The sequence below is a fragment of the Eleginops maclovinus genome, chromosome 12 (genome assembly GCF_036324505.1).
Source record: "Eleginops maclovinus isolate JMC-PN-2008 ecotype Puerto Natales chromosome 12, JC_Emac_rtc_rv5, whole genome shotgun sequence".
NCBI lineage: Eukaryota > Metazoa > Chordata > Actinopteri > Perciformes > Eleginopidae > Eleginops > Eleginops maclovinus.
In genome coordinates, this window is record NC_086360.1 from 1,353,477 (window position 1) to 1,374,546 (window position 21,070).

Consider the following 21,070-nt stretch of genomic DNA (forward strand, 5'->3'; position numbering starts at 1 on the left):
CTCTGAGATCTTCATGGTCATCATCACACACGCAGCATAACAGCGGCCCTTCTGGCTCCAGCAGCACACACACTCTGAGCCTCCGGATTTACTGTGTGTTTCATTGTGATCTCGGCAGCAGCCAGGCTGCAGCAACATCAGGTTTCAGTTCAGACACTCATCCCTGACCGGCTGCTGTCTGCTCTCATGTTGGGAGACAAGGCTCACGGTAAGTCTGTCTGCTGATCTGCATTCACAGCTTTCAAATACATAGATCGATATAACATTTGTTATTTACAGTAAATAAATACATTTAAATCCAATATATGTAGGTAATTGCTTTAAATCAAGGGCTAACTGTGGCCTGAACATACCTATTAAAACTTAAGGCATCACGAGTTATTCTCTTCTTAATTATTAAGAAGAACTGTCTTATCAGGGAATTAGAGCAGTTTGTAATAGCCACGTTTCTGCCCAATTAAAAACGTTAAAGCTGAACCAAACAATCCAGTGACAACATTGGCTGTTTAAAATTACATACATAACAACATATTTAAAAATGATAACATAAAGGTAAAATGTTACTGATACAAAAACAAGAAAAGAAACCAAAGATTAATAACTAGTAGCCACAATAATTGAAGTTGAAAGTTAATAAATAGATTATTGCTTTTAAAATGTTAGTTAAAAATAAATTGATAAATAGTAATAATGTTTCAAAATGTTAAGTCCGGGCTGTTCCTGGTACCGCGCGATACCGCTCGAAGCGCGCGTGCCCCATGGACTGCATCTAGCTTGAGGCGGCCTGCACAGCGTTCGCTTTTTACTCACTTCCTCCCGTTTGCTCAGGTCAATGCACATCTTCATGTAGTGTCCAGTGCAGTTGGCAGCAGTTAAATATTCAACACAATAATGTTTAATATAACAATTCACACCGCGCACTGAGGCTGAGCACGAGCCGTCCACGGGACACCGAGCCGCTTCACATCTGCTTTATCATTATATTAATATGATATCTATCACCATGTCGGCTCAGATGCTGAGTGAAGGCTTCATTTTATAGACGTTTACCCTGCTCATGTAGCAGCTACAACTTGAACAGAGAAGTCAATAAAAGACATCCGTGCAGGTTAAAATCATCCAGTTACACGTTGGCAATATTTGATCATACTTTGGAGAATAAATCCAACATAAAGAAAATGCATGCATGTATGGGCAGTTTTACCGAAGTAAAACTCATCATTTATTATTCTTATATTGGTGGTTCAGTGGATACATCTACTTATTTTTATTTTTTTCCATTGATGGGCTGTGGCAAATAAATGCCTCATCATTCCGTGGGTCTTTATATATCTATAATTGATGTATTTATATATGTTAATAGTTTACCATATCGTGGTGTATTTGTATGTTCGAACTTAATCAGACAGGCTAATTCTGAAATAATATGGGTCTAATGTAGGAAAACTTCCTACATCAATATGTATTCTATATTCCACTTTAAAAAAAAAGTGAATATAGATTACTAGCCTATGTTTTGGGCAACGTATTGTCTTTTTATTTTATAAACAGGATTGTAATTAGACCTCATTACAAAGCAAAACAATTATTATTTTTAAAAAGCCTACAAATATACACGCAGTTTATTGTATTTCTTTCTTTATTTTTATTAAAGTTTAAATAGTGTAATTTCGATTAAATAGGCACAAAATAAATACATTGTATTAACGTACGTCTTTTTAGGGAATTTTAAAAAAAATATCAGCCGCAGTCTATTTAAAAATGTTCTTTTATTTTCTTATTGGTTTTGTTTGTTTTTTTGTCAGAATAATTAGCATTAAATGCAACAACACAGAAGAGTAAATGAAACATAAATCACAAAGAAATAAAACCAAGTTTTCGAGAAGATAACGAAAAGAGGCGGCGCGTTATTTTTGCGTAATTAAACAAGATGTGACACCCTTTGAAACACGATCAGATTAAATACCATCCCAGAACTCACATTAAGACTAGCCTACCATGTATTCATTTTTTCGACATTTTCCTACGGACATGCTGTATCTGCATTTTTCAATCATTATGGCGTTGCATTGTGTGCGTGCGTGCGTGCGTGCGTGTGTGTGTGTGTTTAGGTGTCACTTTGAAGGTTATGGAGTACACATATGATGACGACCTGGAGGAGCTGTGTCCTGTGTGTGGAGACAAAGTGTCCGGGTACCACTACGGCCTGCTCACCTGTGAGAGCTGCAAGGTAACCACACAGAAACACTGTGATAGTATAATAACATGCATTCAAACGGGTGATTTCATCGTGGTCGATATGATGAATGATCACAGCAAACTGTTTAAAGGTTATCTCTGAATATTGTGGAATTTAAAATAATATATCTTTGTTTTAAATGTGACTTAAGATATGAATGTGAATTAGAAAATGCAACATTACTATTAGCTTAAATAATGGTTTTTGCTTTTACGCACACCTTGCCTTTATGGAGCATATATTATGGGATAGTAGTCGTTTTTCAGCCGTGACGTTTTATTCCGTGTGTGCTTTCTGAATTTGTAAACACGTGTTTAACAATAATGTCTCCCCCACTGCTCCTCTCAGGGCTTTTTCAAGAGGACAGTGCAGAACAACAAGAGGTACACATGCGCGGAGAACCAGGAGTGTAAAATCGACAAAACCCAGAGGAAGAGGTGTCCCTTCTGCCGCTTCCAGAAGTGCCTCAACGTCGGGATGCGGCTAGAAGGTACACCTTAATAAATATATAAAGATATTAAAATACACCAGGACTATAATAACAATAACAATAATAACAATAATAACAATAATAATAATAATAATAATAATAATAATAATAATAATAATAATAATAATAATAATAATAATAAATAAATAAAAACTGTCACTATATAAATATATTTGAATGCTTTTATTAAGGGGAATAATAAAACCCGGCTTTTTTTTTTCAATGTCTTCTACACTGTTCCAACAATAATTATTTGTATAAAATATTTCCTGATTTGTGGGCTCTCATGTTATTTTCTCTACACATGGGATGGGATTAATTCCCGGACAGCAGAGCAGGAAAGCACCTGCTTCCGCAGCAGAAAAAGGACACATTCTTAACTTGCTGATAAAGCCCCGGAGACTCCCCTGTTTTAAATCAAAAGCTCTATTTAGGCTACAGGGAGGAGCAGAGCTGCAGATTCTTCTCAGCCCTATAAATGGAAGTATGAATGGCCAACATGAACAGACATTCTGGTCCAATGGTAGTTAGGATTGTACTTGTGTGCTGTAGAATCATTCAGAGGTGTTTCATCTGTAAATCTGTTCTTCACCTCTTGTGTGACAGCGGTGCGTGCAGACCGCATGCGTGGGGGGAGGAATAAATTTGGCCCCATGTACAAGAGAGACAGGGCCTTGAAGCAGCAGAAGAAAGCTTTGATACGATCCACCGGCTTCAAGCTGGAGAGCGCCATTCCTCCGCCGGCCTCTCCTCTGCAGACCGACTATGGCTTCACTGGCACCCTGCACAGCCTGCCCACCATCTCCAAGAGCCTGCTCCCCTCCACCCCGAGCTCCATTACCCCTACAGACTACGAGGCCAACCTCTATGGACCCCCATCCCTGGGCATGGCCATGCAGTCCCACGTGCCTCTCACCACTCAGTACCAGTACACAGCCTTCCCTGGCAGGGCAATTAAAGCCGAGTGTCCCGACTACACCAGCTCCCCTGAGTCTCTGACAGGATACCCCTACCCAGACATGTACCCCTCGGCCTCACCACAGCCGCCCAGCCTGCCTCCGCTGGTGCTGGAGCTGCTGCGCTGTGATCCAGACGAGCTGGTGGTGCAGAATAAGATCGTCACCCACCTGCAGCAGGAGCAGAGCGGCCGGGGCCGGCTGGACAAGCCCAGCACCTTCAGCCTCATGTGCCGCATGGCAGACCAGACTTTGTTCTCCATAGTGGAGTGGGCCCGGAGCTGCATCTTCTTCAAGGAGCTCAGGGTGAGTCCCAAGACCTTCATCCTCACACACAGCTTTAGTTTGTCTCTCTTTAAATAACACACTGAAACTTTGATTAAATGTATTATATCAACAGATTTCACACAACTGTATTAGGTTAGTTCAAAGCAATGATATCCAGTTTAAATAAAGAATATAAGGTTCAACTTAATATAACTGCTTTCAAATAACCTAATACAATAATGTGACATTTGTTCACAAAACACATTTAATTAAAGTTTTGTCAGTGCATGTCAGTCTTACATTAGTCCTGTTTTGGTGACAACTAATAAAATATATTTGTCAAAAACTTTAAAAATTCTGAATTCTTTAGAGACTGTAGCTGCACGGGTATCCATCAACTCTTAATTAGTGTAACTCATATGCACTTTGCAGAAAAGATAGAAGGGCCAAGTTGCAAATGGATGAATTGATGCAGGGAACGTTCAGCTGTGGCTCTGCACTGATTCTACTCCTCTCTCATTTTACGCAATACATGTCCATTTGTTTGGTTCGGTTTGTTCTTTCCTCTCACTTTCTTTTTATCACTATTTCTCCTGCTCACCTTAAGATATCATGGCCCTCATTACAATAAAGCAAATTTGAACAATGTTTGAATAAATCAACTGGTTTGGTAGTCGAAAGATCAGAATGATGTCATTCTAATTCCTTGTGAGCCTGTCTGCTCTAAAAGACCTCCTATGATTGCTCTGATTAGTGATGATAATCGTATCACAATAATCATAATGTCTGTCCGCTTGTTTAGGAATTTATGAATCAAAATTGAAATGTGAACTTCAGAAGGACTAAAACCCAGAGAGCTGTGAACATGTGTCCAGAACAAAGCTGGACTTTTTACAAAAAGTAATAGAAAAATTGATCTCGTCTGCCTTTATTGTAGTAATTCCCCCGCTCATAGATTGCCTCAAATTGTATAAATATATGAAATTCACCAACATTGTCAAGATAACACAAATCTTAACTAATGCATTTAAAACAACTTTATTTCTGAAGGTCATTAAAAGTGGTTTTAAAGAGCTGCCTGCCATTGTGGATGTCCCCCCCCAAAAATCATCACGTTAATAACAACTTCCTTTATTCTTCTTATATTTTGCTAGCTTTTCTCTGACAACATAACAAGGAAATAGCATTACAAAATCATGGTTACATAACATTTGCTTTGCTCACAAAGAGGGTTTTGTGTATTTTAAAGATGAGGTGCATGTTTTAGGTCTGTAAAGATCACACAGGTGAAAACATTCAAGTTGATGAAGTTGATTTAAATAAATAAGATTGAGACACTGACTTCTTTAGAATTAACATCCTTGAAGTAATTTCTTTATATTTAGTACCGGGCGAGATATTTATGAAAATGTAATTCACTGTGATGGTTTGGCGGACAACCTAGATCTTTATAAATGTATTTCCATACATTCAACTGGAGACCTGAAGGGAATGCATGATACATGATGTTAGCTGAAACAAAGCTGAAGCATGCACACACACCAGCACAGTCCCGTTTCCAGTGGTGTAATAACTAAGTACATCTACTCAAGTACAAAATAGACGTACATGTACTTTACTTGAGTATTTTTACATTATGACTCTTTATACTCTTACTCCACTACATTTTGTAGGCAAATGTTGTTCTGTGTGTTCCATTACATTTATTTTGCAGATTTAGGTTGTTAATACAAAATATAAATCCACACTTATTAGGTTGTATAATTAAAGGTTTAATGAGGTGAATAATCCCCACTTTACGAATTGCAACATTGAATGATCAACACATACTATGAAAGTATTTTTCGGTGCTAATATTTTTTTTACAAAAAGGTTGAATGTAGGGCCTTGTAACTAAGTATTTCTATACTGTAGTAGTGCTACTTTCAGACAAGTAAATAATCTGAGTACTTCTTCCAGTCATCACCTTGAAACTTCCCCAGTTGATGACTGAAAATAAGGTCAGTGTTTTTACTATTATACATTTTTGAAATTTCGATAACGCAAATCAAAGCATCATCTAATGCTAACTTCATTTTTTTTAAAAAGACACAAATAGACTGAATGTGTGTTTGGGAATCTTTCCTTACACTGAAAAATACATGATATGGAAGCAAAATATTCAATCAAAACTTACCATTAGTAAATATATAGAGTTGCATTTACATAGCACCTCTGTAGCTTTTCACCACTCTATTCACACATTCATCCACTCGAATGACAGTGCTGCCACGCTGATCTTGTGAATAATAGATGATCCACCCTTCCTCCTAGGCCACTGCCGACACACAGTGTGCAAAACAATCATGTTGAGTGTCTCACAAGCTCTGTAAATCAGATTTAGCTGTGCGCTAAGAGAAGAAAAATATAAATTAAGCTTCACGATCTTACAAGATGCACACTGTGTTCAATGAAAATGTAAAAAAGGAATCTTTCTTGGCCACTGTGAAAGGAGAGGACGGCTGCGTCTTAATGTGATGAGCTGTACAGACACACAGGGATGAGGAGTCACTACGTGTTCCTGGCCTGTGTTCCCCTCCCACAGTAGCTGTCCTCACACAAACACATGTGGGTTTAATGAGTGGACATATATCAGTGTCCCGCTCCATCCTCCCCAGCACTGCGTCTGTCTGTGTGAGCCGTCCCACAGACAGATGTAGCAGAGGACATTTCTTATGATTTAGTCACTCAGTCAGATTGATGTCCCAAGCTGGAGGAATCAATACAGTTGTTGAGGTGCTGGTTGTGTGCGTGTGTGTGTGTGTGTGTGTGTGGTTATAATTATTATATGACAAATCAGATCAGCGAGTTTCACAACAGGGAAGAAAATATGACCTCTTTCTGTGAGTCATCATATAATGAGCTGACGAACAAACATCTGTGGAGAAGCCACGGTCAAACAGAATCAACAGATGAAATATTTAACAACAAAAGGCTGATTCTGGCCTTGGTGAAATGTGCGATTCCTCTCTGACTACTTTTCAGTTTATTACTCAGGTCCATAGGCGTCATTTATGGGACGTTGGGTCCCCACTACATTTGATAATGGCCAATTTTGTCCCCATCATTTTGCATTAGGATCATTTGCTTAGATGAAATGGTCTGAAAATAGCCAAACAGAGAATTCTGCTTAATGTTTTTTTTTTTTTTTCAAAAAAGTGTCCCCTCCACTTCCTCTAACAAAGTGAACTGAAAAAAATGAAAAGTTGTCTTTAATTAAATGTATGATATCAACAAAGTTCACATGTATTTAAACTTAATATTATTGCTTTCAACTTACCTATACAGTTTTGTGAAATCTGTTGACATAAAACCTTTAATTACAGTCAACGTTTCAGGTTGTTCAGTGTGCAGGTCTGTTCCTGTCTGCTTCCACACATTCACTTGTTGGTTCCAGATCTGCCTCAGGCTTACGTTATCTTCTTAATACAAACCTTACAACCATGTTGCCGAGACTCTTCGCAGCTGTAACGTCTGTTTAGCTAACATGCTAAGCAGAACCTGAGCGTGATCGCTTGTCCATGTTTCAAATTTCTGCTTGGATTCTCTGCTTGCACTAAAACAGCAGCAAGAGATTGAAGCGTCTTTGTATTGCTGCCACAGGATGATTTCAATGATGTGTGAAATGGCTCTACATAATGGCATTACATTTAGTCATATTAAAACTGTAATACACCCCAAATTACAAAATAAATCAAGAAAAGATTGGAAACACTGGTGCATTGTGGCATTTTGTGTTCCTATAATACAATACATTATAGGCTTGTTATAATCTGAATTTGCAACACATTTTACATTTAATCTGCTCGCAGTGTGTCCAAATACCAAACTTAAAATATGAAAATGAATGACGGTGACGACTGAATTCTTAGTGTCTACGAAGACTGAGAAGCTGAAGCGTCTGCTGTCATGGTGGAACCTCCCCGGTCTCGGAAACAAAGAGCACATTGTGGTTCTGAGGAGAAGTTTTGTAACTTCTCCGACAACAAGGTATTTTAACACTCCCTGTCAGTGGCTGTTCTAAATCAATTTTACGGGGGGGCCAGGCTGGGGCCATTTACTTTATGAGAGGGGCATAATAACACTGGTTAGAAAAGACAAAGACGGTATAAAAATGTTGCGTAAAATAAACATAAAATAGAGTTGTTGGTATTTGTTTCTGTACAGGTATTGATTTCAGTAACTTTAAGTTAAACTTCTTGGTTTCTGTATTTATTTATTTTTATTTATAGTACTTGTTTTAGTAACTAAGTTATGATTTTATTTAATCACACAAACAGTAGCTATTTGCTACAATACTGAATATAAGTTTCAGTTCAATCTCTGCTGTACATCAGGGTCTCTGCATCCCAGGGTGAAGTTTCCTCTTCTTTCACAGATAGCTTACAGAGGAATATCCTGCGGTTTTGATTTTTATTCGCTCAACGCCAAGTCCTGAATCTTACTTGAAGTAAGAGGGAACAGCCTTTGGTCGGAGAGGACACTGTTGTTGTTTGCTGAGACTATAATTCTGTGTTACATTAACTCCGCCTATCGCACCAGCAGTATAGCCAATATAGCATAATATTATAAACTTTTGTTTTTGAGGGGGTCAGCGTTACAGGGGCCCCTGTTGCCCCCCCCCCCCCAGAACCGCCCCTGCTCCCTGTGTAGACTGCTGTTATGCTGCCATGCATTTATTTTTCATTTGAGAAACGTAAATGCATTTAGAAATAGCGATAACTACTATTTCAAGCCTCGTGTTGTTGAACCCGTTGCTGCTGTACTGATGTTAATGACAGGAAGCTATGGCACAAACATCTGAGTCTTTGCTCACACACACTGAAAAACTGACTTTACATAATTGTATTATTATTAGGGGTGTAACGGTTCACAAACATTTCGGTTCGGTACGTACCTCGGTTTTTAGGTCACGGTTTGGTACGTTTTCGGTACAGCAGAAAAAATGATCACAAAACATAAATGATTTTGTTTTTTTTATATTATTATCAAACGGTGAATATTCTCTCAAATGAATACAAAATATAATAAAATAAACATTAAGGTGCAGCATTTCGAAAATGAACTACTACTTGAACTGTACTGTACTATTCACATCAGCAGCTTGATATTAGGACTTGTTGTCAGCTTGTACATGCATTGTACTTTCATATTTATTTTCAGAAAAATGAACATGTCCACATTGCTTGCAGAAAGGGCAGATCTGCTGGCACTAACAATGTTTCCTGCTGTGGAGAACATCCTCTCGCTATAGTGGTTCTCAAGACCTAGACTGGTAGAATTAATTGTATAAGTTGTACAAACATTACATTTTTTCCAACTATACTTTTGTATGTTATTATAGATAGAACATAAAAAACGGTGAAATTAATGGATTTTTTATTTTTTATTTGTTTCGGGAAAAACGAAACAAATTGGAAACAGAATAAAATAAATTAAAAAATGACATTCAAATTGCTTTATTTAATATATATCGTGGATTCTGGGCTGCTAGCAAACATATCATACCTACAGTTAATAACTAAGTACATTGACTAAAGTACTGTACTTAAATACAACTTTGAAATACTTGTACTTACTGAGTATTCCAGGTTTTGCTACTTTTTTACTCCACTACAGTTCAGAAGTAAATGGTGTACTTTTACTCCACTACATTTATTTAGTCCCTTTAGTTACTTTACAGATTTGGATTAATGATGTGAAATATAATCAACCCTTAAATCAGACTTTAGTACTTCTCCCACCTTACCCGTAATTGGAGCGACAGAGCTCTGATTTATGGCAGAAAGCTGTGCATTTCTCCGTCTGAATATGATGCATTTTGGCCAGTTGATGGACAGATTGCTCCTGTTCACGGGAAAAAACTTTTGTCAAACGAGCATTTTCCACATCGAGCCTTGTAGAGTGTACGTTCTGAACACTGCTCGCTGTCCCCGGAGGGTCTGTGAGCGAGCAGCCACGCCCCCCACACACACGAGAGAGAGGCCTCTCTTGTGAAGAGAGCCGAAATAATATTGCAAGTTAGAAACGTAATTAGTTCGATAAAATGTGCAATATAACTTTGATGTAGCAATAATACACAAGAAATCTATTATTATTATTATTATTATTATTATTATTATTATTATTATTATTATTATTATTATTATTATATTTTTTATTCTAACAAAGCGCAACCAACGTTTGTTTACAACTTCCTCCCAAGTGGGAGGTGGTTTTGCACTTCAGTCATTTTTCTTTTGGTACCAGTGATATTCACGTTCGGGTGATGCCTTTTCAAATGAGTGTGCAAGTTTGATTTATTGCCAGCCGCATAACCAATTTGACCTGAACAATGCCGACAAACAGCTTCGGTTCGGTCCACCTGTCTTTGTCCGTCATCCGTGTATGTAACCGCGAAACCAAAATGTACCCTAACCGGAGACTTAAATGATGCTGGAGGATTTTCAAGCTCAACTTGAACTGCGGTCGCAATATCGACTGTTCCGCAAACAACTGACTAAATTCCAACGCACCCCTGAACGCATCCCTGACCAGCTCTCATAGTATGCCTCTCGTCCAATGCAATGACTTGGTTGCTCTATGACGTTGATCCCAATGTTAGCAAATTACACTGAACGCAGCGAAAGAACGCAGCACCTGAGATTACTTCCAAAACGATTTTCACATGCTCAATTTTTTACCTTCAACGTTATATTCGTTCGGTACACTTCGGTACACACGTGTGTTATTATTATTTAACAGGTTCCATAGAACTGTATTAGGTTAGTTGAAATCAATAATATTAAGTTGAACTTAATACGTTTTATTTAAACTTAATATTATTGCTTTCAACTAACCTAATACAGTTGTGTGAAATCTGTTGACATAATACATTTAATTAAAGTCACTGTTCAGCCACACATTTCTGAGCCACAGATAATCACATGCATCTGCAGTGGCATAAGAACACATACAATGATGCTGTTCTTTTCAGTTGACTACACTGTTCACAGATTTTAATGATGGTAAGGACGGTGATTTTAAACTATGACCATCACCATGCCTTGACATGACTCTCAAAAACATTTAATAATGATAGTTGCTGCAGGCCTACGTATTGTAACGATGGGTTTTGTCAGGAAAATGACTGTGAGACTTGCGGAGGGATTTAAATAGTTATTTATAATGCTGTTGGAATTAACAGATATGATTTCTGGCTGTAAACACATATTATAAAGTATTGATTCAGCCAACCTATGTTAATGTCATTATGACTTATGATAAATAATTTAGAGTGCACATTTGAAATAGCTGATTTAGCTCTGATAGACATACTGAGTGGGGAAAAAATATATATAAAATGTTATTTCTTCCCAAGTAGCAGCACCATAATACAGAGTAAAGTGATATTTATTTTAATAATAATTCGGAAAGCACAGGGTATAATTTACTGGGGAAGATTACATACACAGATTTCCTGTTTCACTCTTTTGTTAGTGTCACAGTTTTTCTCACAAACTGTGCAGCCCTATTTTGCCTCTTCAGAGCCTCGGTTCATTCCTATGTGGTGTGTTTCTGCGGACAGTCAGTCCCCTTGCTCTGTACAGTGGACAGAAACATGGACAGCGAAGCTTAGCTGTCCATATTTTGCAGAGAAAGCCGCTCACAGTGTTTTCTGTTTCCCTGGGCTGGATAATTACATTCCATGCAGGCGATAACGCTAAAATGTCTCCCCTCCTCTGCTCTGCTCTCGCCGCGCTCAGATACATTGTTGCTGAATTCTGAGCAGAATTGAAGCTATTGATTTGTGCAGCTTCCCAGAGGTGGGCTTTGTCGTGCCTTGTGTTTGACCTTCTATTCACCTGTTGAATATGGAAGCTGTTGCAGAGGAAGTGCACACAATGAACATCATAAATGTTCAGCTACTAAAGGCACTATACAGCAGACACGTAATTTAAAGTAATGTGTCAGAGCAGCTTTGAAAATATATGTTATTGATAATAAATAAACAGAGTATTTAAAATTGAAGCAACACTAGGCAAACTTGAAAAATAATGATCATCTTTTGAGATATGAAGGTTTTTTTTCTTCCTGTGTGCTTATTGAATCCTCCTCAGTGACATTCTAACATGTTATTATTTGAGCAGTTAGTGAAGTTAAGCCGTTCAGCCATTGGCTGAGTGTCGTATAGGTTCAGTGAGTCTGCTGCTGAGCTTCTGATGCTTCCCTGTTGATGTTCTCCTGTCTTCAGCCTCATTTCATTTTAAATGGTGATTACACATGCTCTTGGTCAGGTGTTGATGCACTGAAAGCTCGTCCCTATAGGCTCCTACATTATGTTGTATGTTTGTGTGTCTGACCTTTTATAGCAGTTCACTATAGCTATGCATAGACTTTTATTTCCACTCCTCTAGATTTTTAAATGTTGATACAAACACATATATCAGTGCCAAGGTTACTAATGACACCCTGGATTCTGAGATTGTCCCAAAGAAGATGAGGAGGAGACTCACATCCTCATTGTGGAAGGCTTTTTGCATTACACCTACATACCTTTGATCGACGTTGCTGAACCAATGCTTCTTTATATCCATCCCACTTGAAGAATGCAAAAAGAGGAGGTGTTCTAGGAACTACACGGTGCCAGACCCCCCCGGCCTGTTCGAGGGCCACTTCTGGCCCATTTATTTGAAACACAAGTACATCCACTATTATGCAAAATGCACTTTTTGCTGTCTTTTATACATAAATATGTGTCCCTGGTGTGTAAGTAGACGAACAAAGTGTCAGAAAATACAAACCTCTCTCTTTTCCTCCTTACCCACATCTCTAAAAAAACGGGGATACAAACGAGCTGATCCAGATTTACTTTCCTTATGACCTAATAACCGAAATGTGGGCTGGCTTTACATTGAACTCATGGAAACGTCCCATCCACGTGACACGTCCCAACCTATCGTCCCCCATATACAGTCTGCGAGATGAATCCCCTCTGCAGCACCTCTGTGTGTCTGTGTATTCAGCAGGATGTCTGCAGGAGGGACTTAGAGTTGTTGTGTATATAATACATATGCTGTCTCTGTTCTAGTGGTAAACACTGAGAAGTGTTTCAGAAATAATGATGGATGGGGTTTGAACATAATATGGGGTTTAATCACGGCAGTGTTTAGCTGAGTTTCTCCAGGTAGAAAACTCTCTTCAGAGGAGAGATCATGATGCTCCAAAGGGGCGTGGCCAGCAGCAGCTCCAAAGGGGCGTGGCCAGCAGCAGCTCCAAAGGGGCGCGGCCAGCAGCAGCTAGTTCATTTAAAGCTACAGTCACAGAATCAGCACTTCAGGAACAGGGCTGAGATAGAGGGGGATGAGGCATGCTACAATGGGGGAGCTGTTTGCTACTTTGAGTAAAACACTCCAGACATGTTTTGATATGGCCCTACAATATATTGTTCAAATATAGCATGATAGGACACCTTTAAAATGGAGTACTAGACCAAGTCCAGTGTAGTCCAAGACCGGGACCAGTTATAGTCATGGTAAAGAATGTCATACGTTGTATTATGCTAATAGCAAATGTAGCAAAGTTAAAGTATATAACTGTCTCATAATATTGAATCATTTGAATTATGTGTCATCCCTAAGACCATGACAAGGCACATGTCCAAACATTGAACTCCGGTCCCTTCAGGCCTGCTGTCTTAGCTGTTGAAGCTGGTGGATTGTGAGTGTCAGTAGCAGGAACAACAAAACAGCCATCATGTGCCACGAAGAATAGCATATGCTCATGCTAGTGCTAATGGAGATCCTAATAAAGACACACCTTCGCGTTCAATGTCTATGTTATACTTTCCCACCGTAAAGCCTTAAGCATAATAAGAAGTGTCATCAAGTACTGTAGTGAGGAAAGTATTATTATATAACAAGCTGTATTCTTTATATTTTTAACTTCACACATGTAGACATTTGATAATTTGATTTCTGACCTAAGTTTTAAAGGTTTCATAGTAATGTTAAATGAAATGTAACCGTCCACAAATGACCACATGGATTAGTCTGCACAAATGTATAAATGTTTTTGACTTTACTTTTCGAGGGGGGGGCCTTCATTTTTAAAGGTCAACACTTTCCTAAAGTCCAAATATCATCAACATAAGCATATGAAAGAAAGGTGATGAAAACAACAGCTTAAGCCTGAACAAGAAAATGATCAACACTTTCCACAGCTTTATCCTGAGCCCCTCTGCCCGTTGCATCTTCCTCTGCCGGCAGGACTATCGTGCACACATTTTATTTCCTGTCACAATCTCACAGATTTTGGCTTCATGGCTGTGAGATAAAATGTGGCTCTCCCAAGTAAAAGATGGCACTTGACAGGTATATAACCTAAAACATCATCCTAACCTAGTTCCACGCTCTCACACGGACAGACAGATATAAATCAGCCCTCCGTGATCTCAGGGGTTTCAGAGGGATGTTTGGCTGCAGCTGAGTGTCCAGCTCCTCTTGGAGAGGAAGCACAGGAGGTCACCGAGACCTCTTGCTTCCTTAACCCTTTCCTTTATCACTGCACAGCCAGCCCCGCTGCACCAGCTCAGATGTGTCCAACAAGATTGGAGCATCTCCTCTGCGACTGATATATAGTTTCATTCAGATGGACAGTAATTCTGTCAGCCTGGTGTCAGATGGATGTGTGTCTGGGCCTATTAGCAGCTGTGGCTGCAGAATTACTATCCGCTGTGTCCTTCACTTTACAGACAATATTGCAACAAGGGGGGGGGGGGGAGGGGGCTTAATCTAGAACACAACCATCCCCCAGTGCAGAGCAGATGTGACTTGGAGGTGTGTGTATGTGTGTGTGTGTGGGTGTGCGCGCGCACACACACACACACACACACACACACACACACACACACACACACACACACACACACACACACACACACACACACACACACACACACACACGCACACACACACACACACACACACACACACACACACACACACACACACACACACACACACACACACACACCAATAACAACAGGCATCTTTTCTTTATTTGTCTTCCTTCCGTTTATGCTCTCTCCATTTATTCATCTGTTTTTGTCACCTACTTTCAGCTTTCAAAGAATATTGGTCAGGAATACTAAAGGAGTGACAGTGTGCATGAACTGAGTGAACCTCAGGTATGACATAATGTGTTGTCCCTTTGTCTCTGTATTTATTTCTGGGTCTTTCTGTGTGTTTCCTGTAGGTGGGAGATCAAATGAAGCTGCTCCATAACTGCTGGTCCGAACTTTTGGTCCTCGATCACATTTTCAGACAAGTGCAACATGGACAGCAAGACAGTATCCTGCTGGTGACCGGCCAGGAGGTAATGACCCAATGACACACACACACACACCTTCCTCTCAGCACATCTCACACTCTTATATCTGCACTGCAATACATTCAACATGTGGTTTCTCTGGCCTTATCTCCAATCTCTGGTTGTTGTTTCAACCGGCTCTAACACCAGATGAATGAAGGACCTTTTTTATCTGACAATTTTCAGTCACATGAAAGGCCTGAAGGTTGACAGCAGTGCTAACATATTTGTAATGGAGCCACGGATGGTTGTTTCCTTGCGCCTTAAAACAAAAAAAATCTTTAAAGGTGTTTTTTTTTATGCCATGTTAAACTTATACATAGACTGGTTCCTCTGGAATTGTGTGTTCTCTCAGATGAACACACAAGAGGTAAAAAAGTTCAGAGTAGCTTTGTAAGGCACGGTGACCCACCGCTCCCACTCATTGGAAGCAACTGTAGAATGCATTAAAACATCTTAAATGAAGTATTGATTTGAATTCATTTGTGCACAAAATCAACTGTAAGTGTTCCATGCTTCTGTGGTCCAGGACTGGAACAAGGGGGGATTCACTGACAAAGCACTGTGAACATGCTGTCTTAAGCTAGCCGCCTTCATTGCCCAGATAAATGGTTGAAATGAGGAGAAATTTAATCCTAACACATTTATTTCATCAATAAAAATAATTTAATCATAACATTACAAAGGATAATGATAAGAAACTTGTTTTTTAACCTGATTGACACTAAGGAATACAGCAGGCCACGTCTTTCAGTGTTGTGTCTTTTGCAATACATTCATTAGCAAATTTGGACCACCACCAGTTTCCAAGCTCCAACCTCCAGTCCACTTCTAGATTGAAATATATATATATATACTGTATATATATATAGTTAGGTCCATAAATATTTGGACAGAGACAATGTTTTTTAATTTTGGTTCTGTACATTACCACAATGAATTTTAAATGAAACAATTCAGATGCAGTTGAAGTGCAGACTTTCAGCTTTAATTCAGTGGGTTGAACAGAAAGATTGCATAAACATGTGAGGAACTAAAGCATTTTTTAAACACAAGCCCTTCATTTCAGGGGCTCAAAAGTTATTGGACAAATTCAATAACTGAACATAAATGTTCATTTCTAATACTTGGTTGAAAACCCATTGCTGGCAATGACTGCCTGAAGTCTGGAACTCATGGACATCACCAGACCCTGGGTTTCCTCCTTTTAAATGCTCTGTCAGGCCTTTACTGCAGTGGTTTTCAGTTGCTGTTTGTTTGTGAGCCTTTCTGTCTGAAGTTCAGTCTTTAACAAGTGAAATGCATGCTCAATTAGGTTGGGATCACGTGACTGACTTGGCCTTTCAAGAATATTCCACTTCTTTGCTTTAATAAACTCCTGGGTTGCTTTGGCTGTATGTTTTGGGTCATTGTCCATCTGTATTATGAAACGCCGCCCAATTACTTTGGCTGCATTTGGCTGGATTTGAGCAGACAGTATGTCTCTGAACACCTCAGAATTCCTCGGGCTGCTTCTGTCAAGTCTCACATCAGCAATAAACACTAGTGACCCAGTGCCACTGGCAGCCATGCATGCCCAATCCATCACACTGCCGTGTTTTACAGATGATGTGGTATGCTTTGGATCATGAGCTGTACCACGCCTGCTCCATACTTTTTTCCTGCCATCATTCTGGTAGAGGTGGATCTTGATTTCATCTGTCCAAAGAATGTTCTTTCAGAACTGTGCTGGCTTTTTTAGATGTTTTTTAGCTAAGTCCAATCTAGCCTTTCTACTCTTGAGGCTTATGAGTAGCTTGCACCGTGCAGTGAACCCTCTGTTTTTACTTTCATGCAGTCTTCTCTTTATGGTAGACTTGGACATTGGTTGGCTGTTGTGAAGGGGTTTCTCTTCACCATGGAAATGATTCTGCGATCATCCCCCACTGTTGTCTTCCGTGGACGTCCAGGTCTTTTTGTGTTGCTGAGTTCAACAGTACTTTCTTCCTTTCTCTGGATGTACCAAGCTGTAGATTTTGCCACTCCTAATATTGTAGCAATTTCTCAGATGGGTTTTTCCTGTTTTCGCAGCTTAAGGATGGCTTGTTTCACCTGCATGGAGAGCTCCTTTGACCGCATGTTGTCTTCACAGCAAAATCTTCCAAATGCAAGCAGCACACCTCAGCTCAACTCCCGGCCTTTTATCTGCTTAATTGATGATGACATAACGAAGGACTTGCCCTCACCTGCCCATGAAATAGCCTTGGAGTCAATTGTCCAATTACTTTTGGTCCCCTTTAAAAGAGGGTGGCACATGTGAAGGAGCTGAAACTCCTAAATGTGGATACCCTCAAATGAAAGCTGGGAGTCTGCACTTTATGTCCTTGTCCATTATATAACTATAATTGGAATATGTTTCAGTAAACAGGTAAAAAAAAAAAACTTGTGTCAGTGTCCAAATATATATGGACCTAACTGTATTTACTATATATATATATATATAAATATATATATATATATATATATATATATATATATATATATATAATTTTGGATGGATGTGTTTCAGGTTTGAAGGATTAACCAGTTAACATTTTATTAAAAAAGGTTAATACAGTGGATATTCATTTAGATCAACACATATCTTTTACACACTGCACAGTATTATTGGTAAAAACACACTCTAGTTTTCTGTTCTTACTGTGTGTTAAGGAAACAGTACATACTTTAGGCAGTTAGGATTTCAGACTTCTTATTATATGGACGACTGTGACACAGGTGTGAATTGAGCATATACCAATCAGAGGGTCACTTGATCCCCGCCCAAGATGTCAAAGTGTCCTTACGCAAGATCCTGAATCCCAAATGCTCCTTTAGGCTTATCTATGGTATTGAAGTGCATGTACATAAATAACATGTTATGTACCCTTTAAAATACTGGGAAGCAGTCTTCGTTTTGAAAAAGTAAAGCTATAATTATCAAACGATAGTCCACTACAGGTCTTACACTTTATTTCCTTAAAGAGGCCCTATTTTACTTATTGGGTTTTCCCTTTCCTGTAGTGTGTTAAATAGTCAGGTAGTCATTGAGTTTGGTGGTTTTAGTGTTTTTGGGGACAGGAACGATACTGACATCAATATGTAACATTCACCTATTGGCTAAGACTCCAACAAATTGTACGTGATAGGCGAAGGGGCGGGATAACTCATGCTGCTGACCAATCACAACAGAGCCGGCCAGCTAACCAATTTGAGCAGACTGGGCTCTGGTTTCAGACAGAGGGGGGAAAAAGGAACTGCAGCACAGGCAGTATGAGAAAAATAAAGAGCTTTCTGAACATTAAAGCATGGAGACATGTCACATTCACATGAACATAATGACAAATATGAACCTGAAAATGAGCATTATATGTTCTCTTTAACTGGAAATAGAGGAGAGAAAAGAGCAACAATCTTGACTTCGTCAAGTAAAAGCCAAATGTGTGTTTTAAAAGGGCTTCACCGGCCCGAGCCGAATGATTCTAACCAGTATTCTGTTTGCAGGTGGAACTGTCGTTCATCTTGTCCCAGGCAGAGGCCACGCTGTCGGGTCTGGTGCAGCGTGGGCAGGAACTAGCGGCCAGGCTGCGGGCGCTGCAGCTGGACCGCAGAGAGATCGCTTGCATGAAGTTCCTGCTCCTGTTCAACCCCAGTGAGTCAGACCCAAGTTCCTGCTTCATGCTGTGATCAGGGTGCAGATGCTTTGGCCAGAGAAAAAGTGTCAAATGAAAGAAACATCAATGATTCTTCTACTTCATAATCAGAAAATACAGGTTTATCCCAGCTCAAGGCTCAAAACCGGTTAGTCGGGCTAAAACGGAGCAGCCTTCGTATTCCATATACCCTATCTTATTATGTTTTAGTATTGGAAAGAGTAAATTAATGTGTTTGAATGATCATGTGTGTGGATTGTGTGTTTTTAGAAGAAGGGCATGTTTTTGTGGAAATCAATCATCTTGCAGGGTTGCAGGGCCATACTGATGCAGGGCTTTGGCGGAATTTCAATAGCAACATTGACATTTTAATGAAAAAATGTCACAATTGCAGATTATCTGCAATACCTACCTACGTATATCTGTAAGGTTACAGACATCCGAATTGGCCTTTTTCTCTCCAATAAATTCACTTAATTAAATTTTTAAGGTTGACAAAAGCCAACATTAACAAAGATATCCTCCTCCATTGTCCACTAATGGCATTCAAAAGAAGCGTAATGGATGGGTCTATCATTCGATGGCAGGACCGACATTCATGTTGCGGCTTGTACAGATGGAGAGAGCATAGATGTGCTCCCCAGATTCTCAGAAGTGTTTGCTGTTTAGCGCTGGCAAGCGGGGAACAAAGACCTTTTGAATGGGGAGAGCACTTGTCATAGACAGAAAATATTTGCTGTGTTTGCCTGCGGCTTCTCTGCTCGCACTCTCGCACTCCCTCATCTTCAGAGTCAGGTTTGTCGGGGGTAATTTAATTGCCCTTAAGCAGTTTGAAAAGATGATTCAGAACATTGATTCAAAACATTTAATTACTGTGTGAATGGATTCTCGAAGATGTGCTCAGCTGATGCTGAATGCCAGTCCACCGAAGAGCTTGGCTATTGTCTCTCTCTTACACACACACACACACACACACACACACACACACACACACACACACACACACACACACACACACACACACACACACACACACACACACACACACACACACACACACACACAAACAGCCACCCACAGGCCATGCACTCAACTTATACTCAAAGCGTAGAAACAGCGTACAGATAAAACTAAGGAGCTTTCCTTTATATCATAAATGAATGATTTGTATTCAACATTCATATTGTATTAATGTTCTTCCTCATACAACACTATTCACTTATATAAAGATACAATTTAAACTCAATATTATCTTTGAGCAGCTGTACAAACTATTTCCAATCATTTTCCATCAACACATGTAAATGCGATGTCATTTGATAAAGAATGAGCAGAGCTTCCTACTATCCTTTTCCTCTGGATATCGTTTTGATTGAAAGTGCCAGACAGATCATAAGGTCAAGATAAGACTACTTTGTCAAACTTCTATTTCCATCTCCAGAATAAATATTAATAATTAACTGTTCCTGTCTGAAATTTCCTCAGGCTGCTGGAGAGCTCAGAGGTTAGAGCAGGCGTCTGACTCTTGAGCCCACCCAACAATTCAGACAATGTTTCCCCTCCAAAAAAGAACTCTCTGGCATGGAAAACCTCTTTAAAAAATAAATAAAAATCTTAAATAATGGGAAGACACTGCAGGAGAGACATTTGAACCTATAGATATCACCATGAAACGTGTGCAGTTTATTACTGCACATCAAATCTTCCAATTAAATACACGAAACATTATCTGATTGATATGTTGGATGGATGGATGATAGATAGATACTTTATTTATTTCATGTATCGAAATAATTTTGATATAGCAGCATTTTGACAGTAAATCTACAAGAATAACAAAATTACTCAACAATTAGAATGAATATAAATAAAATACAAACACAAAAAGCTACATATTCTCAGTAAAAATGACCTATATTGAGAGGGGTATCTTAACATTATACAATATAGAATACTCTCTAATATATCCATTGTAGTGAACATAACAATATAGTGTACTTGACATTAAAGTATGTGTACAGGTGCTATAAATAAATGAGGTAGTGTAAGTAGGCAGCAG

The 21,070-nt window shown here is 39.2% G+C and overlaps 1 protein-coding gene across 2 annotated transcripts in view; it reads left to right on the top strand.

Annotated features, from left to right (window-relative positions):
- LOC134873648 (nuclear receptor subfamily 5 group A member 2-like) overlaps positions 1–21,070 on the top strand; it is a 25,015-nt gene continuing 3,945 nt past the window's right edge. The window contains exons 1-6 of one of the 2 annotated variants that reach the window (XM_063897437.1): positions 1–208; positions 2,112–2,230; positions 2,588–2,729; positions 3,336–3,991; positions 15,227–15,346; positions 18,863–19,010. In XM_063897437.1, coding sequence (XP_063753507.1) covers positions 187–208; positions 2,112–2,230; positions 2,588–2,729; positions 3,336–3,991; positions 15,227–15,346; positions 18,863–19,010 — 1,207 coding nt within the window. In that variant the 5' untranslated portion in view covers positions 1–186. The remainder of the gene's footprint in view (positions 209–2,111; positions 2,231–2,587; positions 2,730–3,335; positions 3,992–15,226; positions 15,347–18,862; positions 19,011–21,070) is intronic. The other variant, XM_063897438.1, reaches the window with a different exon arrangement.